Below are 17637 nucleotides of genomic sequence, written 5' to 3' on the forward strand. Positions count from 1 at the left end.
CAAACGACCCAGGAAAACGAGATGTGGGTCTGATATCCTCAGGGCTTTGGGCAAAAAGCAATTGTGTGTTTATTCCAGAACCACAGCATGCTAATCCTAGAAAGAGTAAGGTATTTAAGTTGCCAGTCATTCAGTCCCGTCAAGACAGGAAAGGAAACAGGCCGAGAAAGGACGATGTCTTGGCCTGCAACACCCAGGGGGAATGAGACCAGCACTTGTGCTCCAGGCCTGGTTGCACCCGGTGCTTTTATTCTTTGGAGTGTGCTGTCTGGGTGCATTTCAGGCTGTGTAGTTATTTATTCATTTGCATCTTTATGAACAGGTGAAATGGTTGAGGTTGTCCAGTGGCTGTCTTACTCAGAATAGGCAGGTGTAGTTTGCATGGGCCCTGAACTGTTTCCAACCTGATTATTAGGACTGTGGGAAGTTGGTGAAGGGGCGAGAAGGAGGGATTGACACGGAAGAGACAAAGTTAGTTCTCAGAAAATGAGGGTACATGTGTAGGGCACAAGAACCAAGGGGCAAGGGGAATGAATAAATCCAGAAATTAGTGTTTTGTTTGTCATTCTTCTGAAAAATGAAAGTGAAAGTGAAGTCGCTCAGTTGTGTCTGACCCTTTGCGACCCCATGGACTGTAGCCTACCAGGCTCCTCTGTCCATGGGATTTTCCAGGCAAGAATCCTAGAGTGGGTTGCCATTTCCTTCTCCAGGGGATCTTCCCCACCCAGGGATTGAAACCGGGTCTCCCGCCTTGTAGGCAGACGCTTTACTGTCTGAGCCACATTCTATATTTATGACCTAGTTTATCACTGAGCAGTTCTATAAGGGGGTTCAAACACCTCCAATTTTGTTCATAAGAAAACTCAGGCCCAGGTTGGGTGCTTTGACCTGGTCTCTGAGGCCACGTATGAATTCAGATGCTCATCACCAGTTTACCACATGACTCCCTCTCATCGACAGAAAAATGACCCACAGAGGACCACAACAGGGTAGTTTAGCAAACAGGAAAAAGTAGGACCTGAGTGTGGACAAGCCAGAGGAGCAGGGTGAATGAGAACAGTGCCGGCTGAATGGTGGGTTGTGGCTACAGAATATTCGGCTGCCTAGTCTGCCCTGTGCTGGGAGCTGGAGGAGTGAGGGGATGGGCAGTCGTCTGAGGGACAGTTGGGTGTGCAGGTAGCGGGGGAGACTGGCGGTCTATGGTCCTGGGCTGTAGTCAGTGATCCCTCGCAGCTTCTGTCTTGCGGGCGTCATTAAGAGGCAACAGCGGGCAGATCATCTCGTGCCTCTTTGTCTCCGAGCAGCTGAGGCGCCGCTGGGTGGGCGGGTCTGCACAGAGCGGGAGGCAGATCCTAGCCGGTGTCGGTGCACACGCCCATCAGCTGTGTGTTCTTTTCAGCGCCAGGCAGTGTGGCCATGGAAGCCAGCTCTGATGGCGAGGAGGATGCGGAAAGTACAGACAAGGTAACTGAGACAGTGATGAATGGCGGCATGAAGGAAACGCTCAGCCTCACTGTAGATGCCAAGACAGAGACTGCGGTCTTCAAAAGGTAACCAGGCGCCGCCATACTGGCAGCTTCAGGTTGTCGGGAGGGTGGTGGAGGAGAAGCCACAAATACTAGCATCTGTAATTTCGTTCCCGTGTGGGTTCAGACATTAGCCTGACATCGTTCTATTATTTCCATTAAATTTATTAAATGTTAACAAAGAGATGGAGTTTGGCTCTCTCGGTGTCTGTGCCCTTCCCCTTTTAATAGTATTTTGAACACTAAAGGTTGAGAAGACTGATGGGATTCAAAATACATGAGTTTAAAGAACTGCCATACCTCTAGAAACGGGAATTGCATTGGGTACAGGCAGCAAAGCTGGGACCATCTAAACCATAAGTTTGGGTCTTACACAGATCATTTCCTCCAGATACAATGCAACCAGCAGAATTCAGGAACAGAATGATAGGTTACAAAAACATATTTGGAAATTGCCTTCACTTGTAAACTTCTGTGTCAGAAAAAGGACTCATAATGCAAATTAAAAGCAAAGCTGAAAAACTAGTGAAAAAGATTCTACCAAAACCCACAGACTGTAGCTAAATCAGTGCTTAGAGCTCTGATCTCCACTTTACACAGACCCTTTCATATCACAAGAATAATGCTTCCCAACTTGTGAAGCCGGCACGAAACAAGAAATCACTGTCGGCTGATGGCACGTGGGGGCCTGCCTGTAGAATGCTTTAACGTTACAAGGTAGCAAACCAAAGCTAGCAGTGTGTTTTTAGCTCATGATCAAGGATGTATCTCATGAATGCAAGGATACTACAGTATTTTAAAGATTACTGATGGTAATTCATAGATAAAGGGTTGGAAACCTTTTGGACTTTCAGTAGGTGAAAAAACATTTGATAAAAATTAAAACTATTTGTGACTATTTAGCAAGCTAGGAATAAGAAGTAGCTACTGATAAAAGTGTCCACTGAAAATCTACAACAGACTCTATTCTTAACAATGAAACATTTTGAAGAAATACTCATTTTCAAAGACAAGACAGACAGTGAGCCCTGTAGTTACTGCTTCTCATCAGCACTGTGCTGCTGGTCTTAGCATATGCAGCATGAAATAAAAGGAAATAAAAGACATACAAATTCAAAAGAGGTAAAATGGTTTTTATTTGCAGGTTCAGCTCAGTCACTCAATCATGTTTGACTCTTTGCGACCCCATGGACAGCAGGTTAATTGTAGCTTATGACTTCCTATATAAAAATTCCAGTGGAATCTGTATGTATTGCTAGTAAAGTTTAGCGAGTTTATTGAATACACCCACAAGTCGACTGCGTCTTAGAAGCCAGCACAAGGTGTCTTAGATGTGCCCCTTCCCCTTTAAATGAGAGGTTAAACCTTGTCTGTAACTGAGACCAAAAGACCTCAATGTATAGGGAGAGACGTCAGTGCTGTGTTTCCTTGTTGTTGAGTCGCTGAATCATGTCAGACTCTTGTGACCCCAGGGACTGCAGTACACCAGCCTTCTCTGTTCGTCACTGTTGCCCAGAGTTTGCTCAAACTCCTGTGTATTAAGTTGGTGATGCTGTCCAACCATCTCATCCTCTGTTGCCCCTTTCTCTTCCTGCCCTCAGTCTTTCCCAGCATCAGTGGCCAAAGTATTAGAGCTTCAGCATCAGTCCTTCCAATGAATATTCAGGGTTGGTTTCCTTTAGGATTGACCGGTTTGATCTCCCTGCAGTTTAAGGGCCTCTCAAGAGTCTTCTCCAGCACTACAATTCAAAAGCATCAATTCTTTGGTGCTCAGCTTTCATTATGGTCCAACTCTCTTATCTGTACATGACTACTGGAAAAACCATCGCTTTGACTATATGGACCTTTGCCGGTAAAGTGATGTCTCTGCTTTTTAATACGGTGTCTAGGTTTGTCATAGCTTTCCTTCCAAGGAGCAAGCATCTTTTAATTTAATGGCTACAGTTACCATCTGCAGTGATTTTGGAGCCCAGGAAAATAAAATCTGTCACTGTTTCCACTCTTTCCCCTTCTATTTACCATGAAGTGATGGGGCTGGATACCATGATCTTAGTTTTTTAATGTTGAGTTTTAAGCCAGCTTTTTCACTCTCCTGTTTCACTTTCGTCAAGAGGCTCTTTAGTTCCTCTTCACTTTCTGCCATTAGGGTCGTATCATCTGCACATCTGAGGTGGTTTATATTTTTTCCAGCAGTCTTGCTTCCAGCTTGTGATTCATCCAGCCTGGCATTTCACTTGATGTACTCTGAATAGAAGTTAAACAAACAGGGTAACAGTGTATAGACTTGACATATTCCTTTCCCAGTTTGGAACCAGTCTTTTGTTCCATGTTCTGTTCTAACTGTTGCTTCTTGACCCACATACAGGATTCTCAGAAGACAGGTAAGGTGGTCTGGTATTCTCATCTCTTTAAAGAATTTTCCACAGTTTGTTGTGATCCATACAGTCAAAGGCTTTAGCATAGTCAATGAATTTCCTTGCTTTCTCTGTGATCCAGAGAATGTTGACAATTTGATCTCTGCTTCCTCTGCCTTCTCTAAGTCCATCTTGTACATCTGAAAGTTCTCAGTTCATGTACTGATTACCTTGCTAGCATGTGAAATGAGTGCAGTTGTACCGTAGTTTGAACATTATTTGGCATTGCCCTTCTTTGGGATTGGAATGAAAATGAAAACTGACCTTTGCCAGTCCTATGGCCGCTGGTGAGTTTTCCAAATTTGCTGGAGTGTTGAGTGCAACACTTTCACAGCATCGTCTTTTAGAATTTGAAAAAGCTTAGTTGGAATTCCATCACCTCTACCAGTTTTGTTCTTAGAAATGCTTCCTAAGGCCTAGTTGACTTCATACTCTAGGATGTCTGGCTCGAGGTGAGTGACCACACCATCGTGGTTATCCGGGTTATTGAGACCTTTTATAGTTTGCTGATCACTATGTTTGCCAAAAGGGCTTCCCAGGTGGCACTAGTGGTGAAGAACCTGCCTGCCAGTGCAGGAGGCATAAGAGCTGTGGGTTCAATCCCTGGGTCAAGAAAGCTCCCTGGAGGAGGGCACGGCAACCCACTCCAGTTCTTGCCTAGAGAATCTCACGGACAGAGGAGACTAGTGGGCCACAGTCCGTAGGGTCGCAGAGAGTCAAGACACGACTGAAGTGACTTCACACAGCACGTTTGCTAACTTTGGCATTGCTTCTCGATGGATTTCTTCTCAAAATCCCAATGGGAGTTTTTTATGAAAGGGAGAAACTGATTGTAATTTTCAGAGAAGACCGAGGAGAGCCGTGAAGAGCAGGATCACTGTAAAGAGGAGGGTGAGGGGCCTCACCGTGGTAGCTTTCAGGGCTCACTGTTACTAAGATGATGCCAAGGCTGTGGTGCAGAGCTCTGCGAGCAGGCCCGTACACTGACATGGTCAGGCGACAGTGGAGAGGCTGGCAGACTATGAACATCCATGTGAGAATACAGGCTGAGCCTCTGCTCTCAGTACAGGTGGGAAAGACAAAACATCTAGTCTTCTAAAAGACACGATGAAGTGAAAAGACAGGTCATAACTAGCGAAGAAACACACAGGATATAGGGGAACCTAATACCAAAGGAAGAGACAACAAATGACTTCTGTAATTTGAGAGGATACAAACAAGGCCTTACTTGCGGAGGGAAAAAGTAGACTGGCCGCTGGGCCAGGCTCGTGTCAGTGACGGCGAGAGTTCAGGGCGCTCCACGCGTGCCACACGCTGACCTGTCAGTTCCTCAGTTGTCACAGAAGATAGAAGTGCCAGAACTGCCTGGACCTGTTTATGAAGTAGTGAAAGCCTAATTCCACAACCAGATGAAGATAATTACAGAAAATGATCAGCTTATGTCACTCACAGGCAACTAAATGCAGAAAACCTATGTGAAATATTTGCTAACTGAACCTAATAGTATACAAAAAAATTTCATAAGGATCAGTTTATCGCTGAACTGTAAAGATCACTGAACTGTTCAGCATCATTAAAGTATACCAGAAATACTTCATAATGATCAATTAGTTTATCCCTGAATTGTAAAGATGGTTCAACATTAGAAAATCTGTCTGTGTAATTCAGTGCATATTAATAGAATGAAGAAGTCATTTGACATTTCTGATGAAGCGTTTGGGGCGGGGGGCAGAAAGTTGTATATGATTAAAACCGAAAGCACCATGGTTATCATCCCACTTTCCAGATGGGAAGATGCGGTACTGGAATTAAGTGCTGTGGCCAGAGTCTCATGGTAGTCAGAAGGAAACACTGTTCTCACCTGAGGGCAGAAAGGGGCTGCTTTTTCGAAAGAAAACAGACTGCCTTTAAAAGCATAAACCTCATGCAGAGAATAGGATAGGGTTGCATCAAAGCGAAGAATTTCTGGTTGATAAGCTACTGTAGACAAAATTAAGAGGCAGATGGCAAATTAAGGGGGAAAAGCTTATAGTTCTAAATCATCCAGAAATTAGCATTTAATATTCAAACCAGTAAGGAAAAGAATGAAAACCCAGATCCGAAAATGGGCTAAGAATAGCAACAGGCAGTTTATAGACAAGGACACCCGAAGGGGCAAAAAGAAGAAAAACTCAGAAGAGATTCTGAGAACTCAGACACATCTTATTAGACCAGCAGGAGGGGGAATGATAGGGATCATGAGTATTGGTGGGTGTGGAGCCGCAGAGCCCTAAGGCCCTGCTCGTGGTGGATGCTGACCGGGGCAGTCATTCACAGGGGCAGTGGGGGCTCTCTTGTAGTTGGAAAGATGACAGTGTTTTCCAGTCCTGGTGTGAAGCCTGAGAGGTGCCCGAGTAGGCCCCCTGGGGCGGAGGCAGGCGTTGGTGGCCGTTGCAGCTTTGTGTCCAGGCTCTGGTCTCTGCGAGGTGTGCTGTGGGATGGGAGGTGGGCTCCTCGGGGCGCTGTGTTCCAGTCAGCAGGGCAGACGGAGCTCCCAGCTATGCTGGGGCCATCCCGAGTGCAGGGAGGGTGTGATTCATGGCCAGCCGTGGGTCTCAGAATCCACATGGGTAAAATGACTGTACGTTTTACAACAATGAAGGTAACAGGCATGGAACGCATCAGCGTAGCTGTGTTGAGCAGGGAATGGAGAGTGGGGATGAATTAGGAGGAGGAATGGGCTAGACTTCGGGTCCCTTCCCATAAATGTATTGTCCCAAGCCATCTGAAAGCCACTCAGAAGTCATCCTAAAATGAGGTTTCTCCCAAGCGGATCAAAGATAGGACCCAGCACTAAGGATGGTGGGACCTGTCGCTGCCCTCAAGCTCCGTTTAGTGCTGTCTCGAATTGTGTCACCAAAAAAACGGGAAGTCCAGACAGAATAGGCAAAAGTCTCAAGTTTCTAGTCCACAGACAGTAGAGGCGCCAGGAGCATCGAAGGGGAAACCATCCTTTGGTGTTCCATTTCCCCAAGCCCTCTGACCCCTTAAGGCTCACCTTGCCCCGGTCCTGGCCGCTGTTCCCGCTCTCTCCCGCCATGGTTTGTCCTTCTCAGGCCTTGTCAGAGACAGCTCGAGAAGCTGGTCCTGGCTCAGCTGCATGGCCTTCTGCTTCTGGGACCTCAGCCAGCAAGCCGATGGGGGGCTTGGCCCTGGGCGCAAAACCTTTAACTGAAGACTCGTTCCTTCAAACAGGTTCATTTGACAGCTTCTCCGAGCCTGCAGTTTTGCTTGTGTGCGGTCGTGGACATAGTATCCCCCAATGCCTCATTTTAGGGTGTTCTGAAAGTCTTGTCCATTTCTTTTTCCGTTTTGCACCCTTGGCCTCAGAGTGTTGCGATCCTACCGGTATGTACAGTGCCGCGGGGCCGTGCTTCACCAGACACCAGCTGCATCACATCGCCCCTCTCTCAGCTCCCGCGTGTGTGGCCCTCCCCCTCCGTGGTCTCCCCGGCGTGCCCGTGGCCCCTGCCCCCTCCCCGAGCATGCTCAGCCCCGGGGCTTGGCTCCATGACCACCGTGACTTCAGAGCCATCGCATGCGCCCGCATCCTCCGCCTGCCGGTGCCACCGTGGCCTCTCACGCTGCCTGTCGTCCTCTTTATGCAGTGAGGAAGGAAAACTGTCTACCTCTCAAGATGCTGCTTGTAAGGACGTGGAGGAGAGCCCTGAGACGGCGGAGGGCAAGTCCGTGGCCCCCCGGCCCCCCAGCAGCAGCCCAGAGCAGAGGTGAGTGCCTGCTTCCCGCCGGCCGGCTTCAGCCCTGCCCCGCTTTGTCTCCTGGGAGCCGGGAGGGGCGCGGGCCTGGGGGTGAGGGCCGTTGCAGCTGTCCTCAGCTGGTCAGTGACTGCTTAGCTCGGTGCTGCTCCCCAGTTCTGCATGGCAGCCAGGTGACTGAGCTGAGAACTTAGGTGTCGCAGCGCGCCTCCTAGCCCAGAAGCTGGAAACTGTCTGCTTCTTGGAGGTAGTGTCACTGGTTCTGTGAGAAGTTGTTGGGGGTGGAAGGGTCTCTCGTGCTGGCATACCCCCTCCTGTTTTTCTTGAAGGGGCACCGAGTTGGGCTGGTACTGAGCCCCTCCAGGATTGGGTTCCCTCTGTCCTGCAGTCACCCAGCTACCAAGGCAAGCGGCTCCTGTGCCCACTGGTGCAGGTGTGTCCGTGTGACACTCGGGTGGCTTCCCAGAGTGCAGCTCGCCGTGTAAGCTCAGTGTTCTGAACTCCCAATGTGAGTCACTCTTGGGTTTTATTTTTGCAAAATACGTGTCTTGTCCAGATGAAGTGTGCAGCTCCTACCTGCAGAGCCAAGGGATTCGCAGCGTAACATTCCCTCTCCAGTGGCCTTGAGCTTAGCCTGGGCCAGTGGCCTGGAGGCACAGGCCAAGCCCCAGCCTCCGCCCATCCCCGAGGGCCACCGTAGGCCCCACAAGCCAGGACAGCCTCCTGCTGCATCAGAGCTTGCCTTGGACCACACGGACCTCTGCTCAGCCCTGCACAGAGGGAACTTTTTTGAATATATCCAATATATATTGAATATATCCTATGTATATATATAGAATCAAAAATATATCCTTTTTTGATTGTGTATTCCTTCCATAAGGAATAGAGGAACCTTAGGAAGCCTTTTTAGGGACGTCCTTTCTGCTCACCTGACCCCCCAAAATCCAGGCATTTTAGGGGCAGTATAACCAGTGGTCACCAACAGGGGGCACTCTCGGTTCACAAGTCTATAAACCGCGTGTTCCTTGTGTAGCAAACCCAGCTTTTCTTTCTCATGTGGAAATTACTGCCAGAATGAGGGCTTTGCTTTTGTAATTAATTACTTTGTATAAACTGCATCGGTTATAAGAACTACTTGTACCTGTTGGCTCTAGTGGAGGATTTGGGAGGAAGAGTCGAGGGGCCCTCTAGCTTCGGGGGTCCAGCCCGAGCTGTGCTGCTCAGGGTCTAGGTGAATCATTTTTTTGCCTGGAGTTTTTTTCCTTTGTTTTTCCAGAGGTCCTCCGTAGATCTGAGTTCTAATCAGTTATCATCATCTCTGCACTGTCTGCCCATAAATTTCCTTTTTGTTGTGTGCTGCCTACAAGCCAGGTAACCCGCTTGCTCTGGAGTTGTGGCTCCTGGGTCTGCTTTCTCTGATGTGAGTGAGGCAGGCCTGTGGGAGCAGCTGCTGGGCTCTGGAGTGCAGGGTGTCTGCCCCAGAAGCCTGCGTGTTCTTCTCCGAGCCTGGAGATATCTCCCAACCTGCAGGCCTTGGGGCGGAGGAGCAGATGGGGAGAGCCAGCAGGAGGGGAAGGAGGGGGGCGTCACACATTGGGAAGCGGTTGGTCCTGGTGATAGACCCACAGATAACACAGGGGCGTGAAGACTGCCTGCCGCCGGGTGAAGGACTGGAAGGGGCGCTCTGGGAAGCGGACTCCTGACCACAGGGACAGAGGCAGGCTTGCTGACGCAGCACGCCGCATTCCGAGAGCAGCGTATGTAAAGCAGAGTTGAGGTTGGAGACAGCTGTTTGGGACTTCGTGTGCAGTCTTGCCCTTGAGGGTCCATCTACCAAATACGAGGCTTTAGGTGTGCTGTTGGCTTAAAGACGTCTGTTGCCACAAAATGTTATCTTTCAGTGTTGATCGAGTCTCTGTGGTATCGTGCCATTGGTGTGTAGACAGGCATTTTCATACGTTGTAGTCCTACTAATCTCTATGGGGACTTACTATCTCCCTTTTACACGGGGAAAAAATAAGCTGAGAGAGGTTGAAAACTTTACTGAAGATCACACAGCTCGCGGGTGGTAAAGACAGGGCCCATGTCTCTGTGGCGTAATGAGACAGCGTCCAGTGTGGGTCACGTCTGCCATGCGTGTGGAGCTGACTTCACGGGTCTCTGTTGGGACTGACGGGCTGAACCGGTGGACACTGGGTCAGGAGGCCTTGTGCTGCCCGCTGTCAGCAGTGTCTCCTTTCTGGGGTCTACTCTGTAAGGTTTTGGGAGCACCGTGAAGAATCTCTTACATGCTCCAGTTGTGGTTTTGGCAGGAAAGCCCTGAGTACCCTGTCATCTCTCACACACACACAGAGACACACACACACACACAGACACACATACAGACACAGACACACACAGACACAGAGACACAGACACAGAGACACAGACACACACACCCACCCACCCACCCCAGCATTACCCTGACCTTTGCTTCATGGGAGTACGTGTTACAGGGCACAACTTTGTTCTCAGAGTTGGTCCTTTTAAGACAGACTTCTCTTGTTTCCTTTCACCCCCGCCCCACCTCTTCTCTGAGTAGTAGAATCCTACTTTTCCAAGTGAAATTTCATGTGGATGGCAGTGTATGGAACATGAAAAGCTGTGCTGAAGGAGGGGTGATCAGATAGCTTCCGAAGGCTCCGGGAACAGTGGCTGCAGACCGCTGGCCTGCCTCCGTGCTTCCGGCGAACGTTCACTTAAGAAGCATTTCGTGGGGTGACTCCTGAGTGCAGGCTTTGTTCTAGGCCCGCCTGAACAGTATTCTGATGGACGTCGTCCACCCACTCCGGGGTGCGGCACGGCGTTGGTCTCTCTGGGAGTCCTGAGGCCATCTCTCGCCCCCCTGCAGGACCGAGCAGCCGAGCGTGCCGGGCGACGTGGCAGTCAATGGCCCCGTATGATGAGGAGCCCCCCGTGCTGCTGACCGAGGGCTGCGGGCGCCACGCGGGCGGGGCTCCGGGCTGCGTGGGGAGCCCGCCAGGCCACCGCTGCTGCACTCACTCTGCAAGGGATCAGGACCAGCAAGCTTTCTATTCTAGTCTAAGACGCTGTACAGAAAAACCCAGACGTGTACAAATGTTGCACATTGACAAATACCAAGAATTTTTGCGTATGTTTATATTGTATTGTTCTAAATAATGGGTAGCCTGTGAAATAAGATCTTGCCACCCATGTAATAATAGTAGTAATACTATAGTTAAAATGGCTGTAAGAATAGTTTTATAAAAGTGAATACACAGATCTATTGTATTTGAAACATAACTATTTGACAATTATTAGTGTGACCAAAGTATTAGGCAGTTTTCATACATTTTTCACCTTGTACAAAATTCTGAATTCATTTTCTTCCAGGTTGACAAGGAGTTGTAGGATTGAAATGCCCTCTAAGTGTTATTTTGGTTGTTCTAACTTACAAAAGTGATTTTGAATAAGAAATATTTGGTGTTCTTTTTATAACCAGTTTTTAATTGGTAACTGTTTTCTGTATTGTTTAAAAACGGATCAAAAAATGTAAGTCTATTGGTAGAGATTAAGTATTTATTGCTACAACTTAGTTGATAAATTGTGTTATTGTAAAGCCATATGTTCTGTTAAAGTCTTGTTTGCTTGAACTGTTTATCCCTACAGGTGAAACACTAGACTGTTTGGAGTGTACATGGCTTGTGGTTTGGGTTTTTTTTGTTTTATGTTTTGTTTTGGTTGTTCATCTGCCTTTTAACCCATTCACCAAAATTTACCTTGTTAATAACAAGCATCACCAATGAACATTTCAGAGCAATCTGCATATGTAACATACCTGAATCATATTAGGCAAGTCAGTGGAAAAATGCTCGTGCTGCTAATGGAATTAGAGTGCGTTCATTTTACAGGCTAGTCTTTTTAAACTAGAAATCAGAGTCCAGCACCTCAGCATGCCCATTGTTTTACTGTACCTTGTGAGATTTTCACTCGTAAATTCTAAACCAGTGTATTTTTTTTTAGAACTGGTTTGTGTACATATATAGTGATTATGGATACTAATTCAATGTAATTTATAATTTTCTATGTCAATATAAAAATACATCACAGCCTTCTCAAACAGCTGAAGCAATATATTGTATATTGCCATGTCGTCTGGTGAAAGGGTTAAATTACTTCACCTCTTGCACTTTTAGATGCAAATCAGTTTTTCATTTCTGTAATAGAAAATTATTCACGTATTTTTACATCATTTGTTTTTCCTGACCAGTATTTAAAACCAAAAGGATATTCTGAAAAATGGCCAACGATTTTTTTAGAAATAGCATCCCAAGCAGCGTGCCTAAACATTACATTGCATATGGAAATAAAAAAAATCAAATGTCTAATGCCTTATTTCTGGTTTACTTTCCCACTGTAAATGGTGTGGAGGCCCTTGGTGAGGTTTCTGGAGGCAGACTAGCCCCCAAGGACAGTGGGGCCAGCCGCGTGCCCTGGGACAGTCAGTGGGGCTGCCGCGCTGGCCTCTGCACCAACTCAGGGACCCTTTCTGTCGGGAGCTCCTATCAGAAGACACTGTCCTCGAGCACGCTACCCTGGACCCTCAACGCCGCCAGAGGACAGGCCTCCCCTCGCTGGTCTCAAGGGTGCTGACCGACACGGCCCGACCTTGGGGACTGCCGGCGGACGGCGTGCCCTGGTCTGGCCTGGTGGAGAGCTCTGTGGGCGCCGCCTGGCTCCAGGGCTGCACGCACAGTCCCGCACCCTCTGGATCTCCTCAGCCTCTGCACCTTCCCAAGGTAAACCTGGCATCTTGTTCATCCCACCCGCTGCTGATGGAAGGGCCCTTGGGGCTTCTCCTTGGGGTGGGTTGTGTCCTGCTCGTCTCGCCTGGCAGGGAGGGGACACGGGTGGGCAGTGCAGAGTCTGTTGGGAGCGGGAGTCTGCCAGCCCCAGGGATTGGAGCGAGTACACGCTCATTGAGTTTCTACTTTAATTTTTGTGGATTGGCCCTACTGAATGCAAGACTACAGATGTCTATAATACCAGACCTGTATTAAAAAAAAAAAAAAAAGACAAAATAAAGCCTGGTTCTTTGTTTCCAGAAGTCTCTGTACCTTGCTTGGGCTCTAGTAACCAGACAGGGTTTGAGGCCGTGAGAGAACCACCGCTGGAGTCTGAGGGGTCACGCTCCCTGGCACGGGATCCTGGGCTGGTGAGAAGGAGCCACGCTGGGTGACGAGCTACATGTGTCCTGCCCCTGCGGCGAGAACAGTTGGTGCCGACGGTGGGAGCACCGTGCGAGCCCGAGTCTTCCCTGCTGTGTGTGTGTCCTCCGTGTTTAGCGTCTCCCCAGCCTGGGGCTCTGGTATCTAGACCTGCCAGTAACTTGGAGGTGAAACTTCTCAGTTGTTCCACAACGCCGCCGCCACGGCACAGCTGCTTGCTTTCCCTATTTCCCCACATGTTTGCATGAGAAAGTGTCCCCCAGAGCCAGCTGGTCACCAGGCCCCTGTGTTAGTCTGGATGCAGCGGGACCGGCCAGGGCACCGAGGGCACCGGGGCCAGCTGGCGTTGACATAGTCACAAGCCGCTCCACCCACACAGGACGGAGAGCTTTTCTGTCTCGGCTGCTTTTTCTGTCACATGGGAAAACCACAGCAACGAGTTCATGGATATAAAACAGGAAATGTTAGTATGAACTCCCTACTTGCTTCTCCACCTGCTAACGTTACCTGCTGGCCTTTGCAAATCTTGGCTTTGAGCCTGGGTTTGAGCTGTTTACAGCCTGCACCTCCAGAGAACTCAAGTGCCTTCACTCCAGAAAGACGGAGTTAGTAATTTTTCTGCCTCAGAGTCAGCTGCCTCTCACGTGCCAGCTCTGGCCCAACACCTGTGTGCAGTTTTGTCAGGACAGAGCCACGCCCCTTGGTTTGTCCACTGTCTGCTGCCCCTGGACCCCGGTGACAGGCCGGGAGTCGAGTTGCTGGCCTCACTCCACAGCCAGTCTTCGTCCTTTTCTTTGATTCAGTTTCTTCATCTGCTTCCTGTTCCTGTCCGTACTGACACCTTTCCTGCTCAGCCCTTCATCTCAGTGGTCAGCCTCTGGGCTTTGCCCTTACCATCTGTACCAGGCTTTTGTCGCTTACCTAGTGAACAGAACAAGCTGCTGCCTTTGAATTTATTCCCTGAGATGGCTTATATGTGCTTAAAGACGAGGACCACTTGGCTGACGGTGTTCCATACCACGTGACATAAGATGCTGGGTGATTCTGTTTCTCCTGTACAGTTCTCCGCTTGTTAATGGAACTGAGATCTCAAAACACTGTCCTAAAAGCTTCATGCGCATTGACTTTCCTTCACAGCAGTTTTACGAGATGGATGGCTGTCCTCGTTTCACACATGGATGAGAGGGTCACAGGTGTTGCTTTTGACAAAGGGTGCCCAGCTAGCAGGTGACAAGAGTTGTGAAGGTTAACTTTTCAGCATTTAAAGAACAATGCTCAGTGTGTGAATGCTCAGCTAATATCAGCTGTCAGTATCAGTAACTGTTGGTTACTGTAGTACACTACCAATCAGATCCTTACGGTGTTTATTCTTTTCTTGGAATTTGCCACTTTGGCATCAGAGTAGAGCAGTGAGTGGAGACTGTCAAATATTGTAGAACAGTAGAAATGTTACAGGCGTTGCAGTAGGCAAAGCCAGGTAGTGAACAAAACAATTTGAACACAGACCAGTGTGTGTATGAGAATCACACTTGACGGGACTACAAGAACAGTGGCTTTTGAGGGGCTCATCCTTGCTCCTGGACCCAACCCCAGCTGGCTGCTCTCGTGATCACTGGCGTTGTATAGTTGCAACAGAGGCCGTACGGCCTGCAGACCCCAACGTGTTTATCCTCTGGCCCTTATAGAGAAAGCTTGCTGGCCCCTGACGTAGATCAGTGAAATGGAATAGAATCCAAGAGCAGACTCACAGGGACATGGTGCGTTAATTTTCAGCAACATTGCCAAGGCAGTCACACAGGGAAAGGAAAGTCTTTTCAGCTGGCACCTGGCTGGCTGTACAGAAAGGGATTAACCTTGAATCCTGTCAAACGCCATATACAGAAATTAATACGGAGGAACTGATGGGGGACTCCCTGGTGGTACAGTGGTTAGGACTTAGCGCTTCCACTGCTGAGGGCCCGGGTTCAGTCCCTGGTCAGGGAACTACAATTCCCCAAGCCACGTGTCTGTCACAGTTCCCCCTCCCCCCCTAAAAAAAAAAAAAGAACAAAACAGGTGGTGGGTCTAAAAACATAAGTATTTACATAAGCTCTAGATGAAGGCAATAATTAGCTTTGCAATGGGCAAAGAATTTTTAGGACACAAGTTGCAAGGGAAAAGAAATGAGGCTGCCATCAAAATGAAATTTTTCTGCTCTTCCAAATGAACGGGTTAGACCGTGGACAGCCAGGACAAGAGCAACCTCTGTGAGTCTGACGGAGGACTCCCATCCAGGAACTAGAAAAATGCACCTGAAATAATGAGGTGAAGTGGAATCAATGGGGAAGAGATGAGCACATATCACCAAGGAGTCACACGCGTGACCAAGAAGAACATAAGCGGTTGTGTCAAGTCACCAGTCACCAGGGACTGCAAATTAAAATCACAAGTAGCTACCCTCTCCCACCTGGTAGAATGGCTAAAAGTAAGACCAGCATTACCAAATACTGATGAAAATGTGGAGCCAGTAGAATATATGTCCACGAAAGACATACAAGGATGCTTATTGCCACTTCATTCATAATAAGATCAAAACCATATCCAACCGTGGGGAGATCGGTAAGCAGCTTACAGTATGTGAGGTCACAGCTGCTCACGGAGGTCCATGCAGTGGGAGGCTGAGGACAGCAGCTGGGGGGGGGCTCCTGCTAAGTTGTTTCAGAGGTGTCCAACTCTGTGTGCCTTATGGACTGTGGCCCCCCAGGCTCCTCTGTCCATGGGATTCTTCAGGCAAGAATACTGGTGGGGGCGGCATTGCCATGCCCTCCTCCAGGGGACCTTCCTGGACAGCAGCTGGAAGGACTCACTCGTAAAACAAGTGGGAAAAGGGAGCCAACCTCTGTCTGGTGCTGCAGCTCCCATGGAGCAGCTGGGACCTCATCCTGGATCAGCCTGCCCCACAGTGGGTGACTCCATCCAGAATATTCTAGGATCCCCTACACAGAGCAGGCACTTGGCACCATCACAGGAGATGGTTTGAGGCTGGACAGACTGTCATAAAGCCATTAGACAAAAACTGAACTCAGAGAAGGAATCATACCACCTCCAAAGAGCTTACAAGCTGAAATTCCAAGATTGTCATACAGAATTCTAATGTTAACAAGAAATCATCCAACTCCGTGACTAGGATCTACTTCAGGTGAAACTGATTTTATGGAACAGTCTCATAAAGACTATATTGTCATCCTGTTTATTTAACTTCTATGCAGAGTATATTATGCAAAATGCCAGCCTGTATGAATCACAAGCTGGAATCAAGACTGCTGGGAGAAATATCAGCGACCTCAGATAATGCAAAGGATACCGCCCTAATGGCAGAAAGCAAAAGAGCCTCTTGATGAAAGTGAAAGGGAGACTGAAAAAACTGGCTTAAAACTCAGCATTCAAAACACTAAGATCATGGCATCCGGTCCTATCACTTCATGGCAAATAGATGGGGAAATGATGGAAACTGACAGACTTTATTTTCTTGAGCTCCAAAACCACTGTGGGTGGTGACTGCAGCCATAAAATTAAAAGAGGCTCCTCGGAAGAAAAGCTACAACAAACCTAGACAGCATACTAAGAAGCAGAGACATCACTTTGCCAACAGGGATCCGTTTAGTCAAAGCTTTGGTTTTTCCAGTGGTCACATACAGATGTGAGAGTTGGACCATAAAGAAGGCTGAACTCCAAAGAATTGATGTTTTTGAATTGTGGTGCTGGAGAAGACTCTTTGAGAGTTCTTGGACTGCAAAGAGATCAAACCAAAATCAATCCTGAATATGCGCTGGTAGGACTGATGCTGAGGCTCCAATACTTTAGCCACCTATGTGAAGAGCCAACTCATTGGAAAAGACCCTGATGCTGGGAAAGATTGAGGGCAGGAGGAGAAGGGGGGCGACAGAGGAGATGGTTGGATGGCATCACCTACTCAATGGACATGAGTTTGAGCAAACTCTGGGAGACGGTGAAGAACAGGGAAGCCTGCCATGCTGCCTATCCATGGGGTCATAAAAAGTTGGTCACGACTGAGCGACTAAACCACATAAGGACTAAAGGATGTTTAGTAGCTCAAGGAGAGAAATAAAAAGTCAGTAGACAAGATCAACTGTGGACATAAGTAGAGGGCTGAGGGGTTAGAAGATAGTTCTCAGACCTTCGGCCAGAACCCGGCATGGATGTTGAGAGCCTGCAGGGCTTGGCGGATGGGTCGAGGCTGTAGCATGGTCTGAGGAGAGTTGCAGAAGACTGTGGAGAAGCGATGTTTGAGCAAATACTAGCTGGTTATTTTCCAGAATTAGAAAAGACACAATCCTTAGATTGAAGTTGTATTTGGAATTCTAAGCAGGATAAAGAATAATCCCTTAGCACTTGCTCAATTGATTTGAAAGAGTATGCACAGGGTATCCTTGAGACAAAACAGCATTTTCTGGAAAGTAAATGAAATTTGTTGGTCTCATCAAAGAACAAATGGATGGCCAAAGGGAAACAGGTCTGTGATGATTATCTAGTTGTGGGAGCATGGAGGCGGGGGAAGCACGCAAGAATATGCACCAGATGGGATGCACCTTGTTAACAGAGCGAGGACTAAAACCATGCGGTCTCAACAGATGCATAAAAAGGCATTTGACAGAACTCAGCATCCTTTCGTAAGAAAACTCTGAACAAGAGAGTATAGAAGGAACATACCACA

The 17637-nt window shown here is 48.1% G+C and overlaps 1 protein-coding gene across 15 annotated transcripts in view; it reads left to right on the forward strand.

Annotated features, from left to right (window-relative positions):
* The window catches only part of PPP6R3 (protein phosphatase 6 regulatory subunit 3), a 122769-nt gene extending 110689 nt beyond the window's left edge, over nucleotides 1-12080 (forward strand). For all 15 annotated transcript variants that reach the window (XM_069565607.1, XM_069565611.1, XM_069565610.1 and 12 more), the window contains 3 exons: nucleotides 1400-1550; nucleotides 7588-7707; nucleotides 10586-12080. In XM_069565607.1, the coding sequence (XP_069421708.1) occupies nucleotides 1400-1550; nucleotides 7588-7707; nucleotides 10586-10637 (323 nt within the window). In that variant the 3' untranslated portion in view covers nucleotides 10638-12080. The remainder of the gene's footprint in view (nucleotides 1-1399; nucleotides 1551-7587; nucleotides 7708-10585) is intronic.
* Nucleotides 12081-17637: the final 5557 nt, after the last annotated feature.

The sequence above is a fragment of the Ovis canadensis genome, chromosome 21 (assembly GCF_042477335.2).
Source record: "Ovis canadensis isolate MfBH-ARS-UI-01 breed Bighorn chromosome 21, ARS-UI_OviCan_v2, whole genome shotgun sequence".
NCBI classification, from domain to species: domain Eukaryota; kingdom Metazoa; phylum Chordata; class Mammalia; order Artiodactyla; family Bovidae; genus Ovis; species Ovis canadensis.